Source organism: Suncus etruscus, chromosome 1 (assembly GCF_024139225.1).
Source record: "Suncus etruscus isolate mSunEtr1 chromosome 1, mSunEtr1.pri.cur, whole genome shotgun sequence".
Lineage (NCBI taxonomy): Eukaryota > Metazoa > Chordata > Mammalia > Eulipotyphla > Soricidae > Suncus > Suncus etruscus.
In genome coordinates, this window is record NC_064848.1 from 32,512,991 (window position 1) to 32,534,220 (window position 21,230).

The following is a 21,230-nucleotide window of genomic DNA, read 5'->3' on the forward strand; positions in this document are numbered from 1 at the left end:
TGTGGTATCTGGCTTAGAATTTAGGGCTATCAGTGCTATTTTTCTTCATTTTAAAATTAGGGTGGGATTGTTGTGCCACACCTGGTGGCACTTTGGGGTTATTCTTGGCTCTGCACTCAGAAATAACTCCTGGCAGTCTTGGGGGATCATATGGGATACCAAGGGTTGAACCAGGGTCCACCATGTGCAATGCAAATACACTACCTCCTGTGCTATTGCTCTGGCTTAATAGTTTAATTTTTATACTCTATTTTTATCATTGGATGAGATTTTAGGAATTAAAATGCTGTTTTTAAAATTTATTTACAATGTTGTTAATGATGGATTACTGTATACATAATTCCAACATCACACTTATCCAAGGATCCCGATTCCCATCGTTTTTAACTTCCTCTCCATATGGTCCCCTGAGCTTGTCAGGAGCAATTTCTGAGCATAGAGCCAGGAGTAACCCCTGAATGCTGCCAGCTGTGACCCAATAACCAAACAAACAAACCCCCCCCAACAAAATGTACCCTCTAATTGGCAAGATCCCTCCTATTTTCCTGAAATAGAGGAATTAGGTGTGTCCGAATGTTCCACCAGATAAGGACCCGTTGACACAAAGTTGAGTCAGCAATGAGTTCGAACATCATTCCTAAAACATTGTGTGATTTGTGTGCAAATAGAAATGAGCCAATCATGTAAGTGGTGATGGACGTACTGCTTATATTAACCAATGAAATACATGAGTTGTTGAAGCTAGGAAAGCCCTATATAAACTGCTTAAAGATTTGACTTGGGGTCTTTTCAAGTTGGATGAGACTTGGACCTTGGCTAGCCAAATAAATTTCTTTTGCATCTTGCATTATTGGATGTGGTCTTTGATTTTCAGTGCCAACTAGGGTGTCAACTTGGACCCTTACAACTGGGATGTACAGGAGTTCTATTCATAATTATTGGAGAGATCTCTGTTTATATCTCCACAGGAGCTGAACCAGATGACATTCCCACCAACAGTGGACAAAGGTTCCTTTATTATCACAACCCTACCAAACACTGGCTGTTTTCAAATCATTGGATATGCGCTATTCTTACTGGCATGAGATGATCATTTCAATATTGTTTTAATTTGTATTTTCCTAATCATGAGTGATGATGAGTAAATTTCACGTGCCTGTAAGCCATATGTATGTCTTCTTTGGGAAAGTTTCTGTTCATCTCTTGTTAGGTTACACCTTATTTTACCTAAAAAAAAAAAAAGATCATCCCTGGTTCCTTTGTATGTTTGTTTACAACTTGGATTTACCCCCAAAACAGAGATTGTCTTACTTGTAAACCTGGGTGAGACTAGCTGATAGCCTGAGCTATTTGTCCTTACTACCCCACCCAGGGGTGGTATATACTCAGTAAAAATGACAATTCTGGCAGGCATCTGGTGTAGATACGAGGTAGAAGACTGCCAGACTATGCGTGTTTCATCTTCAGCCTTGTCTGTATTATTTCATATGTGATCCTGCTTTAGACTCTATCACCTGGGTTTGGAGATACAATGTATAGGGTGATTTTACAATCTTTTTTTCTCATTTTTTGATGGATTTGGATTTTTTTTTGGGGGGGTCACACCCGGCAGTGCTCAGGGGTTACTCCTGGCTCTATGCTCAGAAATCGCTCCTGGCAGGCTCAGGGTACCATATGGGATGCCGGGATTCGAACCACCGACCTTCTGCATGAAAGGCAAATGCTTTATCTCCATGCTATCTCTCTGGCCCCGGGTTTGTATATTTTTATTGAGTTTTATGATAACTTTATATTTTGTAGGATATATTTTCTTCCATTTACTAGGGTGTCTTTAGTATAGTTTGAGCTTCTTTAGCTGTGCAGAGGACTTTTAATGTGACATAGTGTCTTTTACGGGCTTATTTTGGGGGACCACCATGTCCAGCAGTGCCTAGGGCTTATTCTTGGCTCTATGCTCAGGGATCATTTCTGGCAGGATTGTGGGGGAGGGGGAACCTTATGGAGTGCCAGGGCTTGAAGCTGGGTTGACTGCAGGCAAGGCAAGCACTCTATCTGCTCTACTATCTCTCTGACACTAACTTATTTAGTTTTGTTTTTGTTGTCTTTGCCTCTGTTTGTGGTCCTCTTATTGAAAACACCTCAATTTACTGGAGGCCTGCTAATATTTTATTTAATGTTTTATAAATTATGGTCTAATTTCAAGGTCCTAAACATATTTTAAAATTAACACTTGGGCTTCAAAAGTTGCATCTGAAAGCCAGTAAAAAAAGATAGTTGCCTGGCAGGCTTCTGAGGAGGTTATATCTGGGTTGCCATGTGGTCCCCAAAGCAATGACAGTAGTGATCCCTGAGCATAGGGCCAGGCATAAGCCTTAGAACATTTTGTGGTGTGGATCAACCCCTCACTCCATTCTCTTGGCCCCTAAGATGCATTTAAATAAAAAGAATAAGGAATATCCAGGGCTTTATGAGCAGAGCCTAAAAGCAGTCTATTATCCAGGCTCAATGTTTTCATAATTCCTGCACTCTTTGGTTGAGTGCAAGTTGAGATGGTCCTGAGGACTGATAACAACCTACTACTAAAGGGTGTAGCACCCAAGCAACCAAAACTAAACAAAGATACCATCGTCCATAGGGTTTCTGCATCTCTCCAACTTTGGCGACTGATATCCCCAGGTGCAATTTTTCAAGAGAGAGGGAATCAGATTGGATTTTATTTTTCCTGTTTGGATGAAGTTTACAGACATCATGTGGAGTTCTCATTCACAGCTGGTTCACCTGTGGGCTTGTGGGTGATTTGGCACAGAACATAGCTGTTTGTGGCAACAATAAGCTTGGTCCACATTCATCAAAAGAATGATGTTGCTGCTAAAAGGGGTTTTTGACCTTGTCAGATAAGTGATGCCACTTCTGTGCTCCTAATTCTAGAACACCTCTCCAGATTCAACTACAGGAACAAAACCCTGATTCCTCCTTTCTCTAAACTTTTGGGAGTTGCTTACAAATGTTTCATGGTTCCAGGCCTCTGAATATCCCATTTCCTTGAAAAGAATGTCCTTCCCACTTTAGGATCCTTGAAATTTTACTCTCCTACTGAAGCTAGGAATAAAATATTTTATCTTTTATCCACCGCCTTCTACCCCCCAATTCCCACATCCCAACTTCATTTTTGGAAAAATGAACAAACTTCCAAAGAAGTGACTATCTGGGTTCATACTTATGGAAATCTAATTCCTAAGATTTGGACGTGTTCCTATTGGGGAAAAAAAAAGAGAAGAGTATTCTTTATTTAGAGAGGAGTGACTTGGTATTTATTTAGCTTTTAAGTCTAAGGCCCCTTTTTCCTTTTCTTTTTTTTTAAATTTATTTAAAAATACATCACATAGTTGGCACAATTGATCATAATACATTTGTTTCAGGCAGAACAAAGGCAAAGTTATTATAAAAAATAGAAAGAAAAACTAAAGAGATGGCAGAGAAAGAAAAACTTCAGTAGCAAGTATATTTTTGAAAATCATTGAATCACCAATGAACTCGTTAAAGGCCTAGCAGAAGGTTTAGTAAGCTCTTCTCTCTTTTTTTGTTTTTAAGGATAAGAAGTAAAGAAATACATTGTCACTATGTACCTTAAATATTACTGTGAAAGATTTGTAATTCACTTTGGTCACAATAAAAATAAAAAAAAAAAAGAAATACAGTAAAAATGGTGTTAGAGTGGCAATCGTTGTTGTTTGCATAGGCCCAGCAAAATATGGGGAATATGGAAAGGAAAAGTAAGGCCCCTTTTTGCAAAAAGTCACAAGCCCTTAAGGCCAAAGGCAGAGGTTACGCGCATGCTTGGAAAAGTTAGCGCCCAGTTTCCCCGCCCCATGGAATTGTAGGGCGGAACCTAGTTCCACCGCTCCGGGTTTCCGCCCGGAAGCGGGGAGCAAAGCGCCGGCGGAACAGCAACATGGCGCGCTCTGGGAATAAGGTAGAGCAGTCCCAGTACCTAGGCCATTCCCTGTGCCCGGGATCCGGAGAGGGTTTCTTTGAGAAAGAGAATTGTGCAATCGCGTCAGGGCCGAGGAGTGAAGGGAGAGGGAAGATCCTGGTGGTGGGAGGAATCAGGAGGCCCGGGTGCGAATTTGGAGAAAAGGTGGGGGATTTGGGGGCCTGTTGAATTGGAGCCTCCCCCAGGCTCTGCCCGTGCCCACCCATTTCCCCTGCTCCCTCGCCGGTCAGCTCACTCCATGGTTACCTGCGCTTCCTCCTCCCTTCTCTGCAATGATTTTTATCTGGATGAAAGTTAACATGGACATGTTCCAACTCCACAGATTCACTGTAAAACTTCTGAGTGGGGGAGAATAAAATGAAATGGGAACTGTCAAATGATCTCTTTGCATTCTGTACTTTATGGGGATCACGCCTTAGCCCCACCTTACCGGGGCGGCCTAAAGTGACGCGCCTCCTACGCAGTCCATTCATAGTGGAGTGCAGATTTAAAGCCTGGCTGTTAGGTTGCAGAGCACTGCAGGATTTCTGGGTTGCCGGAAATGTGTGGTTCCCCCTAATGCCTCAATACAGATGAGATTCCCATCCACCCCCATTTCACCCCACTCTTGTCCAGGTGCAGAATGCTTGTTACTAAAGGAACACTAGAGGGAAGTGTGTTCTAGGAAGCGAACCATCCTTTGCTTAAGCACCTAGACTGGGTTGCTTTTTAGGTGGAAAAGATAAACAAGATAGGAATTGGTGCTACTGATCCCGGTCTCCTAGCTTTCCTTTGGGAAATGATGATTGGAACCATTAAGAACATCAGATTCCACTTCACTCTGGACCCTTCTCTCTCTAAAAATATATATTTTTTATTATTATTATTATTATTATTATTATTATTATTATTATTATTTTGGTTTTTGGGCCACACCCGGTGGTGCTCAGGGGTTACTCCTGGCTGTCTGCTCAGAAATAGCTCCTGGCGGGGCCGGGCGGTGGCGCTGGAGGTAAGGTGCCTGCCTTGCCTGCGCTAGCCTAGGACGGACCGCGGTTCGATCCCCCGGTGTCCCATATGGTCCCCCAAGAAGCCAGGAGCAACTTCTGAGCGCATAGCCAGGAGTAACCCCTGAGCGTCCCAGGGTGTGGCCCAAAAACAAAAAAAAAAAAAAAAAAAAAAGAAATAGCTCCTGGCAGGCATGGGAGACCATATGGGACACCTGGATTCGAACCAACCACCTTTGGTCCAGGATCAGCTGCTTGCAAGGCAAACGCCGCTGTGCTATCTCTCCGTCTCTTTTTTTATATTAATAATTTTTATTTTGACCAAAGTGGATTGCAAATTATTCACAGTAGTATTTCAGGTACAGAGTGACATTGACATTCCCACCACCAATGTTGTCCTCTCCACCCCTGTTCCCAGCCTGTGTCCCATATCGCCCCTCCTTTGCCTCCCGGGGTGCTAGTACAAGTGGTCCCTTTTGTGTCTAGCCTGTTGTAGATTGGGTATTGTTTCTGTTGTAGTTGACTTTGGTTTTGGTGTTCAATTCTGATCATTTTTTTATTTCTATGGCTGACAATTGCAGCGCTGGTGGAAGAAGTTATTGCAGTTGATGACTTGTGGACTTAAGGCAGTTAATATTGTTTTCCTGTAGCTATTGAATAGCTACTGTTCTGCCCGTTTAACCCCTAGTGTTACTGTTTGTTAGGAAGAACCATCAAGTAATAAGTAGGCTTTCTGTGGAATTTTTATGCCATTTTTGAATATTGAATCCTGATGAAAAGTCAAAAAAAACTTCCGTTTATCTCATTTTATATTGCTCTGAGGGACATTTAATGCATGCGGTACTATATTTGGGGGGGCTCTTTAAAGTCTGCTTTTAAGGGTGTTGTAATCTAGAAAATTTGTCTCTGCTATTGCTCCATGAAAATCTGTTAAACAAGACAGGATGACCAGAATAGAAAGCTTTATTAGCCACAAGCCGGCACATTGATGAAGGTGGTAGACTCATCTGAAAGAACCATCTTGCTTGTATTGTCAGCAAAAATAGCATATATAAGAAAAAATGATAAGGAAGCATATATTTTTAGATAGGCGATAATAACTTATCTTGTGATCAGGCATGGTTCTATAAATCAGAAGATTTCTAATGGATGACTTTGTGATTATCTCCAATTTCTTTTTGTCTTTGAAATTACTCTTTTGCGGGTGGGGTTTGGGCCACACCCAGGGTTGCCCAGTGATTACTACTGGTGGAACTTGGTGAACTGTATGTGGTTCTAGAGATCAAATGGTGGTTGGATGCATGTCAAACACCTTAACTTCTGTCCTAGATCTCTAGCCCCTTGAATTTACTCCTTATATCAGTGTTCTGCAACACTTTTACACCTGTAGACAAACAACTGTCAGCTTACATCCACAGACTCGCATTTCTAGCCTCTTCAGTAAAACATTGGTTTTCATCCTTTTTCCAATCTTTGGATCAATATCTACCCATGGACCAGTTATTGAAGACAGCTGCTTTATACCATTTAGATGCTATTTTTCTTTTTTTTCTTTCTTTCTTTCTTTCTTTCTTTCTTTCTTTCTTTCTTTCTTTCTTTCTTTCTTTCTTTCTTTCTTTCTTTCTTTCTTTCTTTCTTTCTTTCTTTCTTTCTTTCTTTCTTTCTTTCTTTCTTTCTTTCTTGTTGTTTTTGTTTTTGTTTTTTGGGCCACACCCATTGACACTCAGGTGTTACTCCTGGCTATGTGCTCAGAAATCGCTCCTGGCTTGGGGAACCACTTGGGATACCGGGGGATTGAATCACGGTCCATCCTAGGCTAGCACTTGCAAGGTAGACGCCTTACCTCTAGCGCCATTGCTCCGGCCCCAAGATGCTATTTTTCTTTCTGCAGTTGTTGGGGAAGGATAGGAAAGAAAACTTTGTTTTTGCTAGGCCAACCTGTACTTACTTAGGTTGCTTACTCTGTGCTCATGCCAGAGGCATTTGCTGCTTTTAAATTTGAGTCCAACTTTGAACTTCATCTGAGTTGGTTTCAGCATTGAAATTGTGAAATGTAAACATTATTTTGCTTGAAGGAATTTTTTACTTCATCACCACTTTTTATAGAAACATTTTTATTCCAGAAATTACCTAATATTGGCATTGTTAAGGTAAATCCTTGGTAAAGTAGGACAAAAATTAGTTTCACCATGTTTTGCCTGAGATATAACCAAATTTGATAGAACCTGAGATATAACCAAACTATTTGTAACTTCACAGATAGGAAGTTCAGTCAACTTACGTTAGACACTTTGGGTCAGGAGATAAACACTTTAGTAAATAGGAGTTCTTTACTGATAGTTTTTAAGGGTTATTTCTCCTCCTGTAATGGAGAGACCAGTCTCCCTGTAGCTCCCGTCTATTGATCCTGTCTATCATCTCTCTTGATGACCCATATTTTCCTTATAGCTAACAGGTATTTTAGAGAAATGGTCATGTTTCCCTCAATCATATCTGGTTCCGACAGATTTTTCCAGCTATCCCTTATACTGCGTGCTCTTTAGTTCCTAAACTAACCTTATTTTATGTTCATATGTAATTCATCTTCTCATTAGATGTGATACTCTTAACTGTTCAGCATTTATTCAATGTTATCTGATCAGAACAAATCACAGGTGTTGTCAGATAGTGTTTAAAGAGCCTTAACTCTGGAAAAGAATTTAGATATCATCTAGTTCAGTGATTGTTACTTTATGTAGTAACTGAGGTTAAGTGACTTTCCAAGGATTCAGAACTCATTGACAATAAAGATGAGACTGGTTCTCAGGTTTCCAGATAACTAATGTCTTCTTTTCTTATTCAGACTTTTCCAACCTTGAATTCACAATACACTGTTGATATAGCTTAAACTGTTTTGGGGGACACAGTGAGATCAAGATTGAGGAATGTAGTTCCAGAGCTAGGTTCCTACAGACTGCTCATTTTATACCCCACCCCCCAGAGTTCTGTTATTTATGGCCTTCTCCAGATTATATTCAGCTAAATTCTGGGTGCCACAAGAACTTTACATGAATCCTGTTTACTTAGTTTCTGTGTCTCCTGTTCCTTCATGTTTGAGGTTGGAGAGATAGTACAGTGGAATACCTCATATAGTCCTATGAACACTGACAGGAGTAAGTTCTGATCACTCCCCTCTGCAAAAAAAAAAAAAAAAATTGTTACCTACAATATATGATAGTTTTCTTTCTTTTTTTGGGCGGGGGGGTTGAGTCACACCCCATGGCGCTCAGGTGTTACTCCTGGCTCTGTGCTCAGAAACCACCCTTGGCAGGCAGTTGGGACAATATGGGATGCCGGGATTCAAACCACTGTCAGCCCTGGATTGACTGCTTGCAAGGCAAACACCATGCCACTGTGCTATCTCTCCGGCCCCAGATAGTTTTCTTTTTAATAAATTGGTGTTTTTATTTTATTTATCTATTTTCATTTTGGGGTCACACTGGCAATGCATAGACATACTCTTGGCGGTGATCTGTGAGCATATGGTATCCTAAAGATTGAACTTGGGTTATCTGCTGGTAAGGCAAGTGCTCTACCCACTATCCCTCTGGTGCCAGGTCTTAGTGTTTTGATGTACTTCCTCTGCCTATCTCTTCCATAGCTTGTTTAATTGAACCCTCCCCATTCTTTTATACTCACCTGAGGATTATATTCAAGAAACCTTTTCTGCCTTCAAGACCACCAGTCTTGAGTAGATTCACCCTCTCACATGTTCTCTAAATACCATTGGCATACTTTATCCTTGAACATTGTGTTGGTATCATTTATGCATTTTTTACTAAAATAGGTTTTGGTTTTGTAACTTAATCTTTATTTTTATTTATTTATTTTTAATTTTAAATTTTGTTTTTTGGGTCACATTCAGCAGTGCTCAGGGGTTACTTCTGACTCTAGGCTCAGAAATCTCCCCTGGCAGGCACAGGGGACCATATGGGATGACAGGATTCGAGCCACCATCCTTCTGCATGAAAGGCAAACGCCTTACCTCCATGCTGTCTCTCTGACCCCTTTATTTTTTATTTTTAAGTTCTTGTGTGGTCCTGAACATTCAGCACAGATTTCATGCATTCAAGGCATCTACTTTCCCTTCATGGCCACATCCCCCACTTCTTAATTGTCATGTCAGATAAGCAAGCTTACAAATGATTAAAATTGTTGGGGCATATCCTTTGAGCCTATGTAGACTATAGCAGTTACTATTGCCACAAAAATGCTTCATAGCAAACTATACTTCCACTCGGTAGCTTTTAACCAAAGCACACATCGTCACATTTATATGTCTCACAATCAATTGCAGTTTGATTTTTTTAGGCTCTCTTAGACTTAGTTCTTAGACATTGATGGTTTTTAGATCTACTCATCATGCTGCTGACCATAAGCTTATGACTGGACTCAGGTCAAAGTAGTAGAGCTTCTAGAAGCATACCCCTGTTCTAGCAGATACTAAAGCTTTTTACAAACTGTCAAGACTATTTAAATTTTTCACAGTACAGATTTGTTTGTCTTAGATCTCTGAGTAGAATGCTTCTCCTTGATCATGCAGCCCCTTAATATCAGTACAAGTTCTGTGAGTAAAATAGCAAACGATTTTCTTATAACCATTGCTGATATTTTCCAGAGATAAACTTCTGTGACCTTGTTTCTAGGCAGCTGTTGTGCTGTGTGTGGATGTGAGCTCTACCATGAATGATTCCTTTGTTGGTGAAGAATCCTCATTTGAACTAGCAAAGAAATTGATAACCATGTTTGTGCAGCGACAGGTAAGTTGCGGGCAGGCCTATTTATAATGTGTTTTTACTGTGTTCACTTTTCAGAATTTTGGGGAATCTGAAGTTTATAGATACATGCTTATATACAAATTTAGTTGTCCCTAGAACCTGATTTCTTTGTTTTGTTTTGATTTTGGGGCCACAGCCATGGGTACTCTGGGGCCACATGTGGTTCTATGCTGGAGCACCATGTCTGGTGGTGCTCACAGGAGGACAATAGGCAGTGCTGAGATTAGGATCAGTAATTTTGGCCCTAAAGGTTAGATAAATGCCGTAACCTATGAACTATTTCTGTGGTCCCAAGCCTGGTATTTAAAATTTCCTTGTTTTGGTCACTTCACTGGATATTTCAGTTTTAATCAGAAATTAAAAGAAATGTATATTTATTTGGGGGGAGGAGAATACACATACTGGCTGTATATAGTGCTTATTCCTGATTTTGTGCTCAGGGATCACTTCTGGCAGTGCATGGGGTATTAGGGATTGAACCCAGGTTGACCATATGCAAGGCAAGTGCCTTAACCCTTATATTTACTCTCTAATCCCTAGAGAAAATGTCATATTTAAGTGTACAGTGTTTTAAGCCAGTTGGTATGTGTTTGACTCTGCACTCTGCCATGTCATTCTATGTCATTACTAGCCTCGTGTTTATCACATAATTTCACTGATTCCAGCTACCTTTTTGCTTGTAATAAGCCATCCCCAAATTTAATGCCTTCAATGACATTTTTCAGAAACTTTCTGTGGTTCTGTTGGATAATAAAGTGGCTCCAGTTGGTGGTTCTCTCTTAAAATCTAATGGGTAGTTGCACTGAGATAGTGATTAGAGGCTCAGTATTTTTGAGGTGGCTCATTTCTGTGTCTGGCCAGTAATACCTTCTGGTGACTCTGAGTTCAGGTGGGGTTATCCACCTAAAACCTCTTTTGCAGCTTCTCATGTAGCCTGGGATTCCCATATTGGAGCAGCTGGTTTTGAGAAGGAATGACTCAAGAGCAGATACTTTGAAAGAAATCCTTTGTGGTATTTCAGTGGCATAGGTGTACATGTCCAAGGAGGTAATTTCTCTTGCTTTTTAATGGGCTAGCAAGTCATGATAGTCAATTCATATTCAAAAAGATTTAGGATGTGGGAATTAGACTAGTCTTAGGACGTAGCTTGAAATGAATTGGGGGAAGGACAACTATAGTCGTCATGTATGTTGGCTCAACCACCAGTGCCTCAGTGTCCCAGGTATGAAGAGGGAGCCAACAGTAACATCTTTCACAAAGATTTCACACTAGTTGTGTATGTGTGTGTGAGCAATAGAAAAGTACATGTAAGTAAATCGAAGAACCGTCCTTAACCTGTTGTAAATACTGTGCTAGTATTAGTAACTATTTTTGGGGATCAAAGTACTTTATTGAGGGGTCGAAAGCTGACATCCTCAGCTTGCTGAGATCTCTGTAGCAATATGGCAGCAAAAAGGCTATTATTATTATTATTATTATCATTTTTCTGTATTGCCTGGTCTGTCTACTAATTTTGCTTAGTCTATGAAGATTTGCTTTATTCATTGAGTGGTGCTGCTCTTAGAAATGGATTTTCTGGCTGCTGCCACCTCCCTGGACATGCCTTATCTCTTACTGGCCACCCTAGATCTTAACAAATTCTGATGACCTATAGTCCCTAGTGTGTCTCAGAAGAAGATGATGCTATTTTTAGTTGTCATCATTTGCATTGATTGTAAAACTTCTGTGTCCCATTGTGGTTGGGAATTTTTTTAAAAAAAGAGAAATGGTGAATTTTGTGTGCAGGAGACAGAATTCTAGCTAATCACCCTTCTTGTGCACTAGACATATTTGAGCCCTAACAGCTGAGCTATTTCTCCATGTCCAACTGGGACCTGAGGCTGGAGTTGTTAACAGACTGGGGAACTTCACACATCAGATACAAGAGAAGAATGGCAGACTCCATGTGCTCTCCACACAGCATTCCCTCCCAGATATAAAAAGCTTTTGTAAATGAATAGGTGCAAACAGGACTGCCTTTTTTATGTCAGGTTCAAAATACTGTTTTGTTCAAAATACATTTTATTATGAAGAGCAATTTCCCCATAGGACTATATACTCCTAACATCTTATATATATTTGACTTTTGTTTCTTAAAATATAAAATGTTGTGCCAGAGAGATAGGAGAGGGACTAAGTTTCCTAAGACTAAGTTAGTGCATCCTGCTGAACCTTTTTTGTCACCAACACCTGAGCACCACCAGAGGCTGCTCCTGAGTACAGAGCCAGGAATAGCTCCTGAGGGAAAACTACAAAACACCAAAAATAAAATGAAAGGAAAAATAATAAAATAAAATGTTACAGATAATATAAAATCCTGTGTGTCCCTTCCCATCATTCTTTTCTTTCTCCCCTTTCCTCAAAATCCCCATAGATTTACCCTGAGAATTTTATGCTTTGGGACACAAAAATCATTTGTTAATAATATTAAGTAGTGGACGAAGCATTTAAAAACTTTTATAAGGATTAAAAGGTACATGCAATTTCTTTTCAACCTTATATAATGGAGATTTATTCATGTGATAAGCATTGTTTGAGTTTTTCTTTATTTTCCTGGGGTAAAATGTTCCATTATATAAAGATTCTGCATATATTTTTTATTCTTGTTAACAGCAATTTGTTTCTAATTTTTCCCTATTACAAGTAGTGTTAAATTGAACTTTTCTAGTCTACTGCCTTCTTGCACAAATGTGCAAAGAGTGTGTGCAAGTTGCAGTTGTTGGGATTCAGGATGTAGACCAGCAGTTTTTTTCTACCCTCTGGAAAATTTGAACCTTGGATAGTCATCTCAGAAACATATGTATACTAAAATCTTTTTCAAATTGCCCATAATTAATTTTCTTTGAGATTCTCATTTGACTGAAAATTATCAGCAGCATTTACCAATTCCAATCTCTTTACTTCAAATTGTACTGAAATAGAGATGGACCTAAAGTCAGTATAAATTCAGCTTTGACCAGAAATAAAAAGGTGTTCGTCAAGATGACAAATTGGGAGTGGTAGACCAAATGGTAACCTGGGAACTCTGGTATTAGGATCAGTGCTCGAACATTGCATGCCTAAAACCCAACTATGAAAACTTTGTAAATCATGGTAATTTAATAAATAAAAATTTGAAAAAAGCAATAACGGAGACTAAAATAATAGTACTGCAGGTAGGGCATTTACCTGTGTTTGATCCCTGGCATACCATATGATCCCTTGAGCCTGCCAGAAATAATTTATGAGCATAAAGGCCAGAGTAACCCCTGGCTTTATAACCCCTGAGCACTGTTGGGTGTGGCCCAAAAACAAAAAGGGAGGCAAAAATAACTAGAGAAGGTCGAATCATTCTATTTGCCACTATGTGGATGGAATTAAGTGGGTTATCAGGCTCAGTGAAATCATTTAGAATGAGAGGGACAGATACAGAATTATCTTTCTAATATATACATTATAAAGAAACAGTAAGGGAACAACACCCAAAGCATCAAGATTGCAAAGTTGGTTTACAAAACTGAACTTACCTAGAATAGAGCAGAGGGTAATGGGAGGTATCTTTGGGACCTAGAGGAGTCACTCCTGTTGTAGGTGTGGTGTTAGAACCACATATACATCAAACTGTCATTAATAATATTCTAAATTACAGTGCCTTAATACAAATTTTTAAAAAGTCAGCCCCAAATCTAGGGTTTGTCTTTGATCCATGACCAGTTATTGAAAATGGCCCAGGGACTGTTACTGTTATAGGGGAGAGGTGATTGTTTTTCTAGGTGGTACCTCTTGATTTTTAATCTGATTTTCTTCTCATCCTTCTCTAGGTATTTGCAGAGAGCAAGGATGAAGTTGCAGTCGTTCTTTTTGGTACCGATGACACTAAAAATGTCCTTGCTAGAGAAGACCAGTATCAGAACATCACAGTGCACAGACATCTGATGCTACCAGATTTTGACTTGCTGGAGGACATTGAAAACAAAATCCAGCCAGGTTCTCAACATGCTGACTGTATCCTTTTCAGCCCATACAAACCCTCAAGAAATATTTTATTTTGTTTTATTTGGGGCCATATCCAGTGATGCTCAGGGCCAATTCAAGGCTCTGTGTTTAGGGATTGCTTTTGGTGTGCTCAGGGGACCATTAATGGGGTACTGGGGATCAAAATTAGGTTGGCTGCAAGGCAAGAGTCCTGTCTGTTGTACTGTGTCTTTGGTCCCTGAGAAAATGTTCTGTTTTTTTTTTATTATTTGTTTTTGGGCCATACCTGGCATTGCTAAGGGTTTACTCTTGGCTCTGCTTAGAAGTTATTCCTGGCAGGCTCAGGGGACCATATGAGATGAGGGGGATTGAACCCAATTGGCTATGTGCAAGGCAAACATCCTATCTGCTGTGTTATTGCTCTGGCCTTGAGAAAATTTTCTTAATCTGGAGAATTATAGTTCAATTTGGTGAGGCTTTATAAGAATCCCTATTCTAGAAATATGGAAAATTTTATTTCTGAAAACATGTGATATATTTATTTTATTTATTTGTTTTTTGGCCACACCGAGTGATGCTCAGGGGTTACACCTGGCTCTGTGCTCAGAAATTGCTCCTAGCTCAGGGGACCATATGGGATATCAGGGAATTGAACCTGCATCCATCCTGGGTCAGTTTGCAAGGCAAACGCCCAACAACTGTGCGACCACTCTAGCCCTGAAAACATGCAATTTAATGTAAAAATTACCAGATTGGACTCACTGCTACTTCAGTCTGCTGACCCCTTCTTTATTCTCATGATATTGAAAAGTTGGAGAGTATTAGACTGTCAGGATAAGAAGGGGGCTTATTTGTATATTGTTTGGTTAGAGAATTTGGTAGTGGTGATGGTTAGAAAAAATTGGATATAGACAGGTTTTTGTTTTTTTATTTTTGGGCCATACCCGGTGATGCTCAGGGGTTACTCCTGGCTATGTGCTCAGAAATCGCTCCTGGCTTGAGGGACCATATGGGATGTCAGGGGATTGAACCACAGTCTATCCTGGGTCTGCCACATGCAAGGTAAACACCCTACCTCTGTGCCGTCGCTCCGGCCCCTGGATATAGACTTAATTTTTAAAAATAAAAGTATACCATTAGCATTTTCCATGTTTTCTTGAATGAAAGGCATTTTGTACCAAAAATCAAGCATATCCAAAGGGATAGAGGCCTTATTTCTTCTATAGGTACTTTAATTTTAAGGGGCTACTCAGTTTTCGAAACACTGATCACTCGGAGGTGCTACTGTGCCAGGACTGACTTGAAAATGCTACATATGATTTACTTTCTCCTTGAGAACATTTATGAATCATAAGAATAGGAATTCTGTAAAATGGCCAATTTGTTGGCTAAATTAATGGTATATATTATTTTTAGCATTTTATGGCATTTTTTCTGGTTAGGTTTTTAGAACGTTTTTTGCTTTATGTGAGTATATGTGACTTGAGGGTAGTAGTAAAATGAACTTTGGAAAAGGACCTGAGAAGGTACTTTAGATCCATCACATAGCTATCCCAGTTTCCTCAATTTCTAGCTTTGTGAACCCCCCAAATAAAAGTTGCATGTTGTTGGGATACTAGGACTATTTGGGATCTTCTGCCTTAACTTAGCTGAGTTGTCGACGCGCTCATCGTGTGCATGGATTTGATTCAGCACGAAACAGTGTAAGTGTCTCAATGGAAGAGAGCTGGATATGAATCTTTTCTAAAAAAAAATGTTTTTATTTTTGTAAAACAAAAAAAAATTTGTAAAAATAAAATTCAGTACACTGTGAAATTCCTTGTTTCTCAAGCAGTGCATTTTTCTGATTATTCAGATGTTTTTGTTTTTTTTTTTGTAGGCAGAAGAATGTTAGATTCAGTTTTTTAATCCATTTTGCCACTTGTGTCTCTTAACTGGTGCATTTAGTCCATTGACATTGAGAGAGATAGTTGTCATGAGATTTAGTGTCATCTTTGTGTAGAAGTTTGGTGTGTCTGTTGGTCTGTCTTGTCTTAAAGTAGACCTTTCAGTTTTTCTTTGAAAGCTGGTTTTGACTCTGCAAAGTTTTTGAGCTGTTGTTTATCTGTGAAGCTATGTATACTTTCTTCAAATCTAAAAGTGAGTCTGGCTGGGTGCATTAATCTAGGCAAAGCATTCATTTCATTGAGTTTTGTCACTATATCCCACCACTGTCTTCTGGTCTTAAGGGTTTCTTATGACAGGTCTGCTGTAAATCTTAAGGATGCTCCTTTGAATGTAATTTCCTTTTTTGATCTTGCTGCTTTCAGTATTCTATCCCTATCTGTGGGATTCATCATTATGACTAGAATGTATCTTGGGGTGCTTTTTTTTTTTTTTTTTTTAAATCTTTTAGCTGATATTTTTCGGGCATGCAGGCATTGGTTGCATACAGTCTTTAGCTCTGGGAGTTTTTCTGTAATGATGTCCTTGACTGTTTATTCTTCCTGGGGATTTTCTTCCTTGGTCTCTGGGACTCCAATGATTCTTATGTTGAGTTTATCAAAGAGTTTTATTTTTGTCTATTCACATTCTTTGTGGATTTATTCCATTATCTGATCATTTGCTTTAAGGCTCCAATCTCTTCTGTTGCAGAGAGTTGTTCTGCATCTCATCTTCCAGCTTACTGATTATGTCCTTAGCTGCTGTTATTCTGTTGGAGAGGCTTTATATTGAGGAAAACATTTTGCCTACCAAGTTTTTCAGTCCTGTTATTTCAGTTTATAGTTTTCTGATATCTATTTTCATATCCTCTTGATTCTTTTTTTGTTTGATTTTCTTTTTGAGGGGGGCACACCTGGTGACACTTAGGGGTTACTCCTGGCTCTGAGCTCAGAAATTATTCCTGGCTTGGAGACCATATGGAACACCGGGGATCGAACCTAGCAGGTGCATGCAAGGCAAATGCCCTATCACTGTGATTTCTCTCTGGCTCTCCTCTTGATTCTTATTTGTGCTTTGTTCAGCTTGATCAATGTTTTCTTTGAGTTTTATGAGGATCTTCCATATTCCTTCTCTAAACTCCTTATCTGAGAAGATAAATAAATGGTTGGCACTTCTGGGTCATCAGAGCTGCCATCTTCATTCTCTATGTATGGTGCTGGCTTGTGTTGTTTCCCCATTTTCATGTTTGTAGTATGGTGTTTTCTTGTGGTGGGTTTATTGGCTAGAAGGTGTACACAGCAACCTGCTTTGCTTCACAGCTGTGCTCCTCTAAAGCAGCACACTTTTCTGACTAAAGAAACATTGATAGAATTCAGTGGTGTGGTTCAACTCTCTTCCTTAAAAATTTAAGAGGAATGGCTATACTTGGTGGGAATGTTTTTGGGAAACATTGGGACTTTTGACTATTTCAGAATCTTCCCTAATTGGTTTAAGCTAATGACCAGGAATCTAAAAATTACTGTGATACAAACTTCTGAAAGTCATGAAATGTGTATCTTTCAACTTATCCCTCCATGCACAGAAATTCCTTGACTTAGGTGGAACTGTCATTTCTCTGTCTCTTTATATCGTGTGTAAAATATGCCATATGTCCTGTGAATAGAATCTGGCCAAGATGTCTGGAAAGTCCCCTGTAAGGCTAAAGTTGTAGAACCATGTAAGAATGTCTAGACTATGTTCGTTCTATGTGGAGACCAGAACAGTGAGCATACTGACCACATCTTTTAAATAAAGTCTGTATTGGCAATCATGAACATAATTTTTTATAATTCTTTGAAGTTTTTATCCAGGCTACTGCAAGTATAATTTTGATGATACTTTTTGTGGGAACTTAGCTGGACAACAGCAGCAGTATCTGAACTTTTAATCATGTTTGTTCTTTGGATCCAAATTTGTTCTTTATTCTCTCTCTGCTCATTGATCAAATACATTTGAATTTGTAGAAAATAACTCAGAAGAAGGATTTCTTAATGTGAGGACACTCTTTTTCAGAGGAAAGAAATTTGAGAAGAGGCATATTGAAGTCTTCACTGATCTCAACAGCCCATTTAGCCAAGACCAACTGGAGATTGTGATCAACAACTTGAGGAAATCTGGCATCTCCCTGCAGTTCTTGTAAGACCTTAGGAATAGTGTCAAAATAGACAAATCCTGTTCTCTCACATTGCAGTTAGTGGGGCCCTTTGTAGAACATGAGTCTTAGGAGTCCTCTGTCCTCAGTCCTCAGTCAAGGTCAGTGAGATGACTGACCTCAGGAAACAACCATAGATTACTCTTAGTGTGACTGGAATGATTCTGAATGGTGAGTGAGGAAGGGATGGAAATCATAGTGAAACCCAGAAATTTTGTTCAGCAATACATTTTTTTTGTTGTGTTCACTGTTTGTTTTTTTTTTCCCCTTTGTGGCAGCAGGGGGCACTCTGTCAGTGCTCAGGGTTTGCTGCTAGCTTTGTGCTTACGGATTACTTCTGGTGGGGATTGGTGTGATGCTGGGGATTGAACCCAGGTCAGCTACGTGCAAAGCACATACCCATTGTTTTATTTTTCAACCCCTTGTTCCCTGTTCTTAATGTCTTAAAGTATTGAGAAATTAGAAGATTCTTTTGAGGATATTCAGTTCATCTCCTGACCAAATAATTTCCAGATTGATAGTGTTTTTTTTAAATAGCTCTAAGGACCTTTGTTTTACAAACAAGAATAGATAAGAATGTCAGCTGAGGAGTCATTTTAAACACATAATACTTTGGTTATTTTCCAGATGTAAAGATTATATTCACATACATAAAATATAATTTGTTTATATGCTTTTAAAAGTAGTATATAAATCTGGGGAGAAATGTATCTCATGGTGTGCTGATGTGAACACCTTCTCTCCCAATAACTCGAATCTCCTTTTCCATCTTCTGTTTTCTTTATCTTATACCTCTAAAGTTCCTTTCACTACACTAATCTTTTCTTCCTGATACCTATGAAATTTATTTTTTTTTCTTTTAGTTTGGGTAAAAGCAGATTCATTGCCTAGGATGGTAAATGGTTAGTTTTCTGGGGACATTAATTTTTTTTAAAAAATTGAGCCTCCAGCTCAGAGTGAAAAGTCACCATTGCCTTCTTTGAAATGCCTGCCATGGGGAACGAATACACCTCCTGCTTGAATGTACCTCTTAAGACTGTTGAGAAGTGTTTTTCTTTAGAAATGAAGAAAAATAGTTCAGACCAATGTTTTCTATGATGCTACTTTAGAGAAATTAGGTGCTTTTTAAGTGGCTTTTCTTACTGAGTTCTGATCTCTTAGTACAGGGGTGGCGAACATGCGGCTCCCAGCCAAAATGAATGCAGCTCTTTGCCTCATCATTATTTTGTATCCTGTGGCTCTTTGCCAAGTTTGGATTGTGTTCTGCTGCTTCTGAGGAGGGACCTCTGAGGAGAGATCTCGAGTGCGAAGTCCCACCCCCAGGCTGCAGCATCCCGTCTCCCATTCCTCGGAAACAACAGGGGACCCGTGTGTCACATGTTGGGTCACATCTTGCCGGTAGTTGTTAGTGTGGAGGACGCAGCACACCCTCACCATCACTGCAGGATTTTGACCCTCACTCAAAATGGCAAAATGCAATATGTGTTTAATATATTGTTAAAATTAGATGCTTTTGTGTGAGTGTTTGTCTGTTTTGGCAGGTCACTGCTTGGTGTGGCTCTCTGACTCTCACAGTTTAAAATTTTGGCTCTTTGTGTCGAACTTGTTCGCCACCCCTGTCTTAGTATCTCAAAAAAACCCAGTTCAGCTTCTGTTCCCTATCCATAGTTTCTGGATGTCATTACATGGTTGACACATACTGTGTATCTGTCAGAGTAATTGAAGAGGGTTGTGTTTATTTGTAGAAACGATACTGTACAGCATACTGAGAAGGCATCCATCCATCTTTTCTTCTCTCTGTTATTTGACTGGTTATACTTTCTTTTTTGGGGGAATATGTTTTCCTCCTGCATAAATCTCTTGCATGCAAAGTAAAACTTGTATGTAAAGTTTCATTTTTATTGTTCAGAACATTTTATGTAAATAATAATTATTCTAATTCAATGTTTCCCACAGTTACTATACTGTACTGGTTACTATACCCTCTACTATACCCTCTCACCAACCTCAGCCCCACTACTCTACAGGGGGTGCTAGAATGATGGCGGTAATAGACTTGGGTGCAATTGTAGGGTCCCTTCCTTCTTTCCTTCCTTCCTTCCTTCCTTCCTTCCTTCCTTCCTTCCTTCCTTCCTTCCTTCCTTCCTTCCTTCCTTCCTTCCTTCCTTCCTTCCTTCCTTCCTTCCTTCCTTCCTTCCTTTCTCTTCCCTCCCTCCCTTCTTTCCTTTCTTCGTTTCCTTTTTTTCCTGAAAATGATGTCAGGCCATGCAAGTTTGGGAACCTCGGTTCTACTTGAACAATAAAGCTACTGACAGACTGAAGATGCCCTTGATTTTAAGTTGACTTGTTTCTTAGCCCTAGTTCTCAATTTCTTATACAGACTATACAGAGATGGTTTATTTCTTTCTTTTTTTTTTTTTTTTGGCCACACTCGTTTGATGCTTAGGGGTTACTCCTGGCTAAGCACTCAGAGGTTGCCCCTGGCTTGGGGGACCATATAGGAAGCCGGGGGATCGAACCACGGTCCTTCCTTGGCTAGGGCTTGCAAGGCAGACACCTTACCTCTAGCGCCACCTCACTGGCCCCGAGATGGTTTATTTCTAATTTATTTCTAATCAAGGTCAGTTCAAGAGTTGCTAAAACTTCTTTTTTCTTAATAAACTCCGGCCCTTTCATTTTCATGTCTTTTTTCACTTATTCTCTAGTGATACTGTGCACTAACAGCCTGTCCCTGGATGCTCTGTCTCTGATGGCCGTGCAAGGCATTTGAATCTGCCACACTGAATGAATGGAGAAACAATTTATATAGGAAAGCATCTTTAACAAGAACAAGTCAAATGACAGGCAGATTACTTTTTATATCATCTTTTACCTAGGGTTGACCAGAGGATAACACAGTGAATTAAATAGGCTACTGAATTTAGCACTGTAGGTTTCTAGGGACAAAGAGAAGGAATGAACTGCAGTGGGAAGAATCTTGCCTCTTCTGTCAGGTTGCTGAGCCATTGCTCCCCCATTACTAGCTGTGTAGTAATTTTTAAATTACTATTTAAATTAAATTGTTTTTGGTTTTACAGCCATACCTACTGGTGTCCAGGGCCCATTCTTGCCTCTGGTGCTTAGGGATCACTTCTGGCATTGATCAGGGAATCATGTTTGGTATTGGGGTTTCAAACCAGAGCCAGCGGAATGCAAAACAAGCCTCTTAACAACCCCTCTATTATTATTTTTCTTACTCCTTAACTGTAGTTTTGTACAAATGCTTTCTTCTCTGTAACCTTGGTTTCTTTGTAGAAAATAGAGGTGGAAATCTTTACACACTGACT

General features: G+C 39.6%; 1 protein-coding gene across 1 annotated transcript in view; it reads left to right on the forward strand.

The window, feature by feature from the left end:
- The first annotated feature begins 3,946 nt into the window (after positions 1-3,946).
- XRCC5 (X-ray repair cross complementing 5) overlaps positions 3,947-21,230 on the forward strand; it is a 134,233-nt gene continuing 116,949 nt past the window's right edge. The window contains exons 1-5 of the mRNA XM_049770326.1: positions 3,947-3,973; positions 9,666-9,779; positions 13,637-13,820; positions 15,445-15,493; positions 17,766-17,888. Coding sequence (XP_049626283.1) covers positions 3,953-3,973; positions 9,666-9,779; positions 13,637-13,820; positions 15,445-15,493; positions 17,766-17,888 — 491 coding nt within the window. The 5' untranslated portion in view covers positions 3,947-3,952. The remainder of the gene's footprint in view (positions 3,974-9,665; positions 9,780-13,636; positions 13,821-15,444; positions 15,494-17,765; positions 17,889-21,230) is intronic.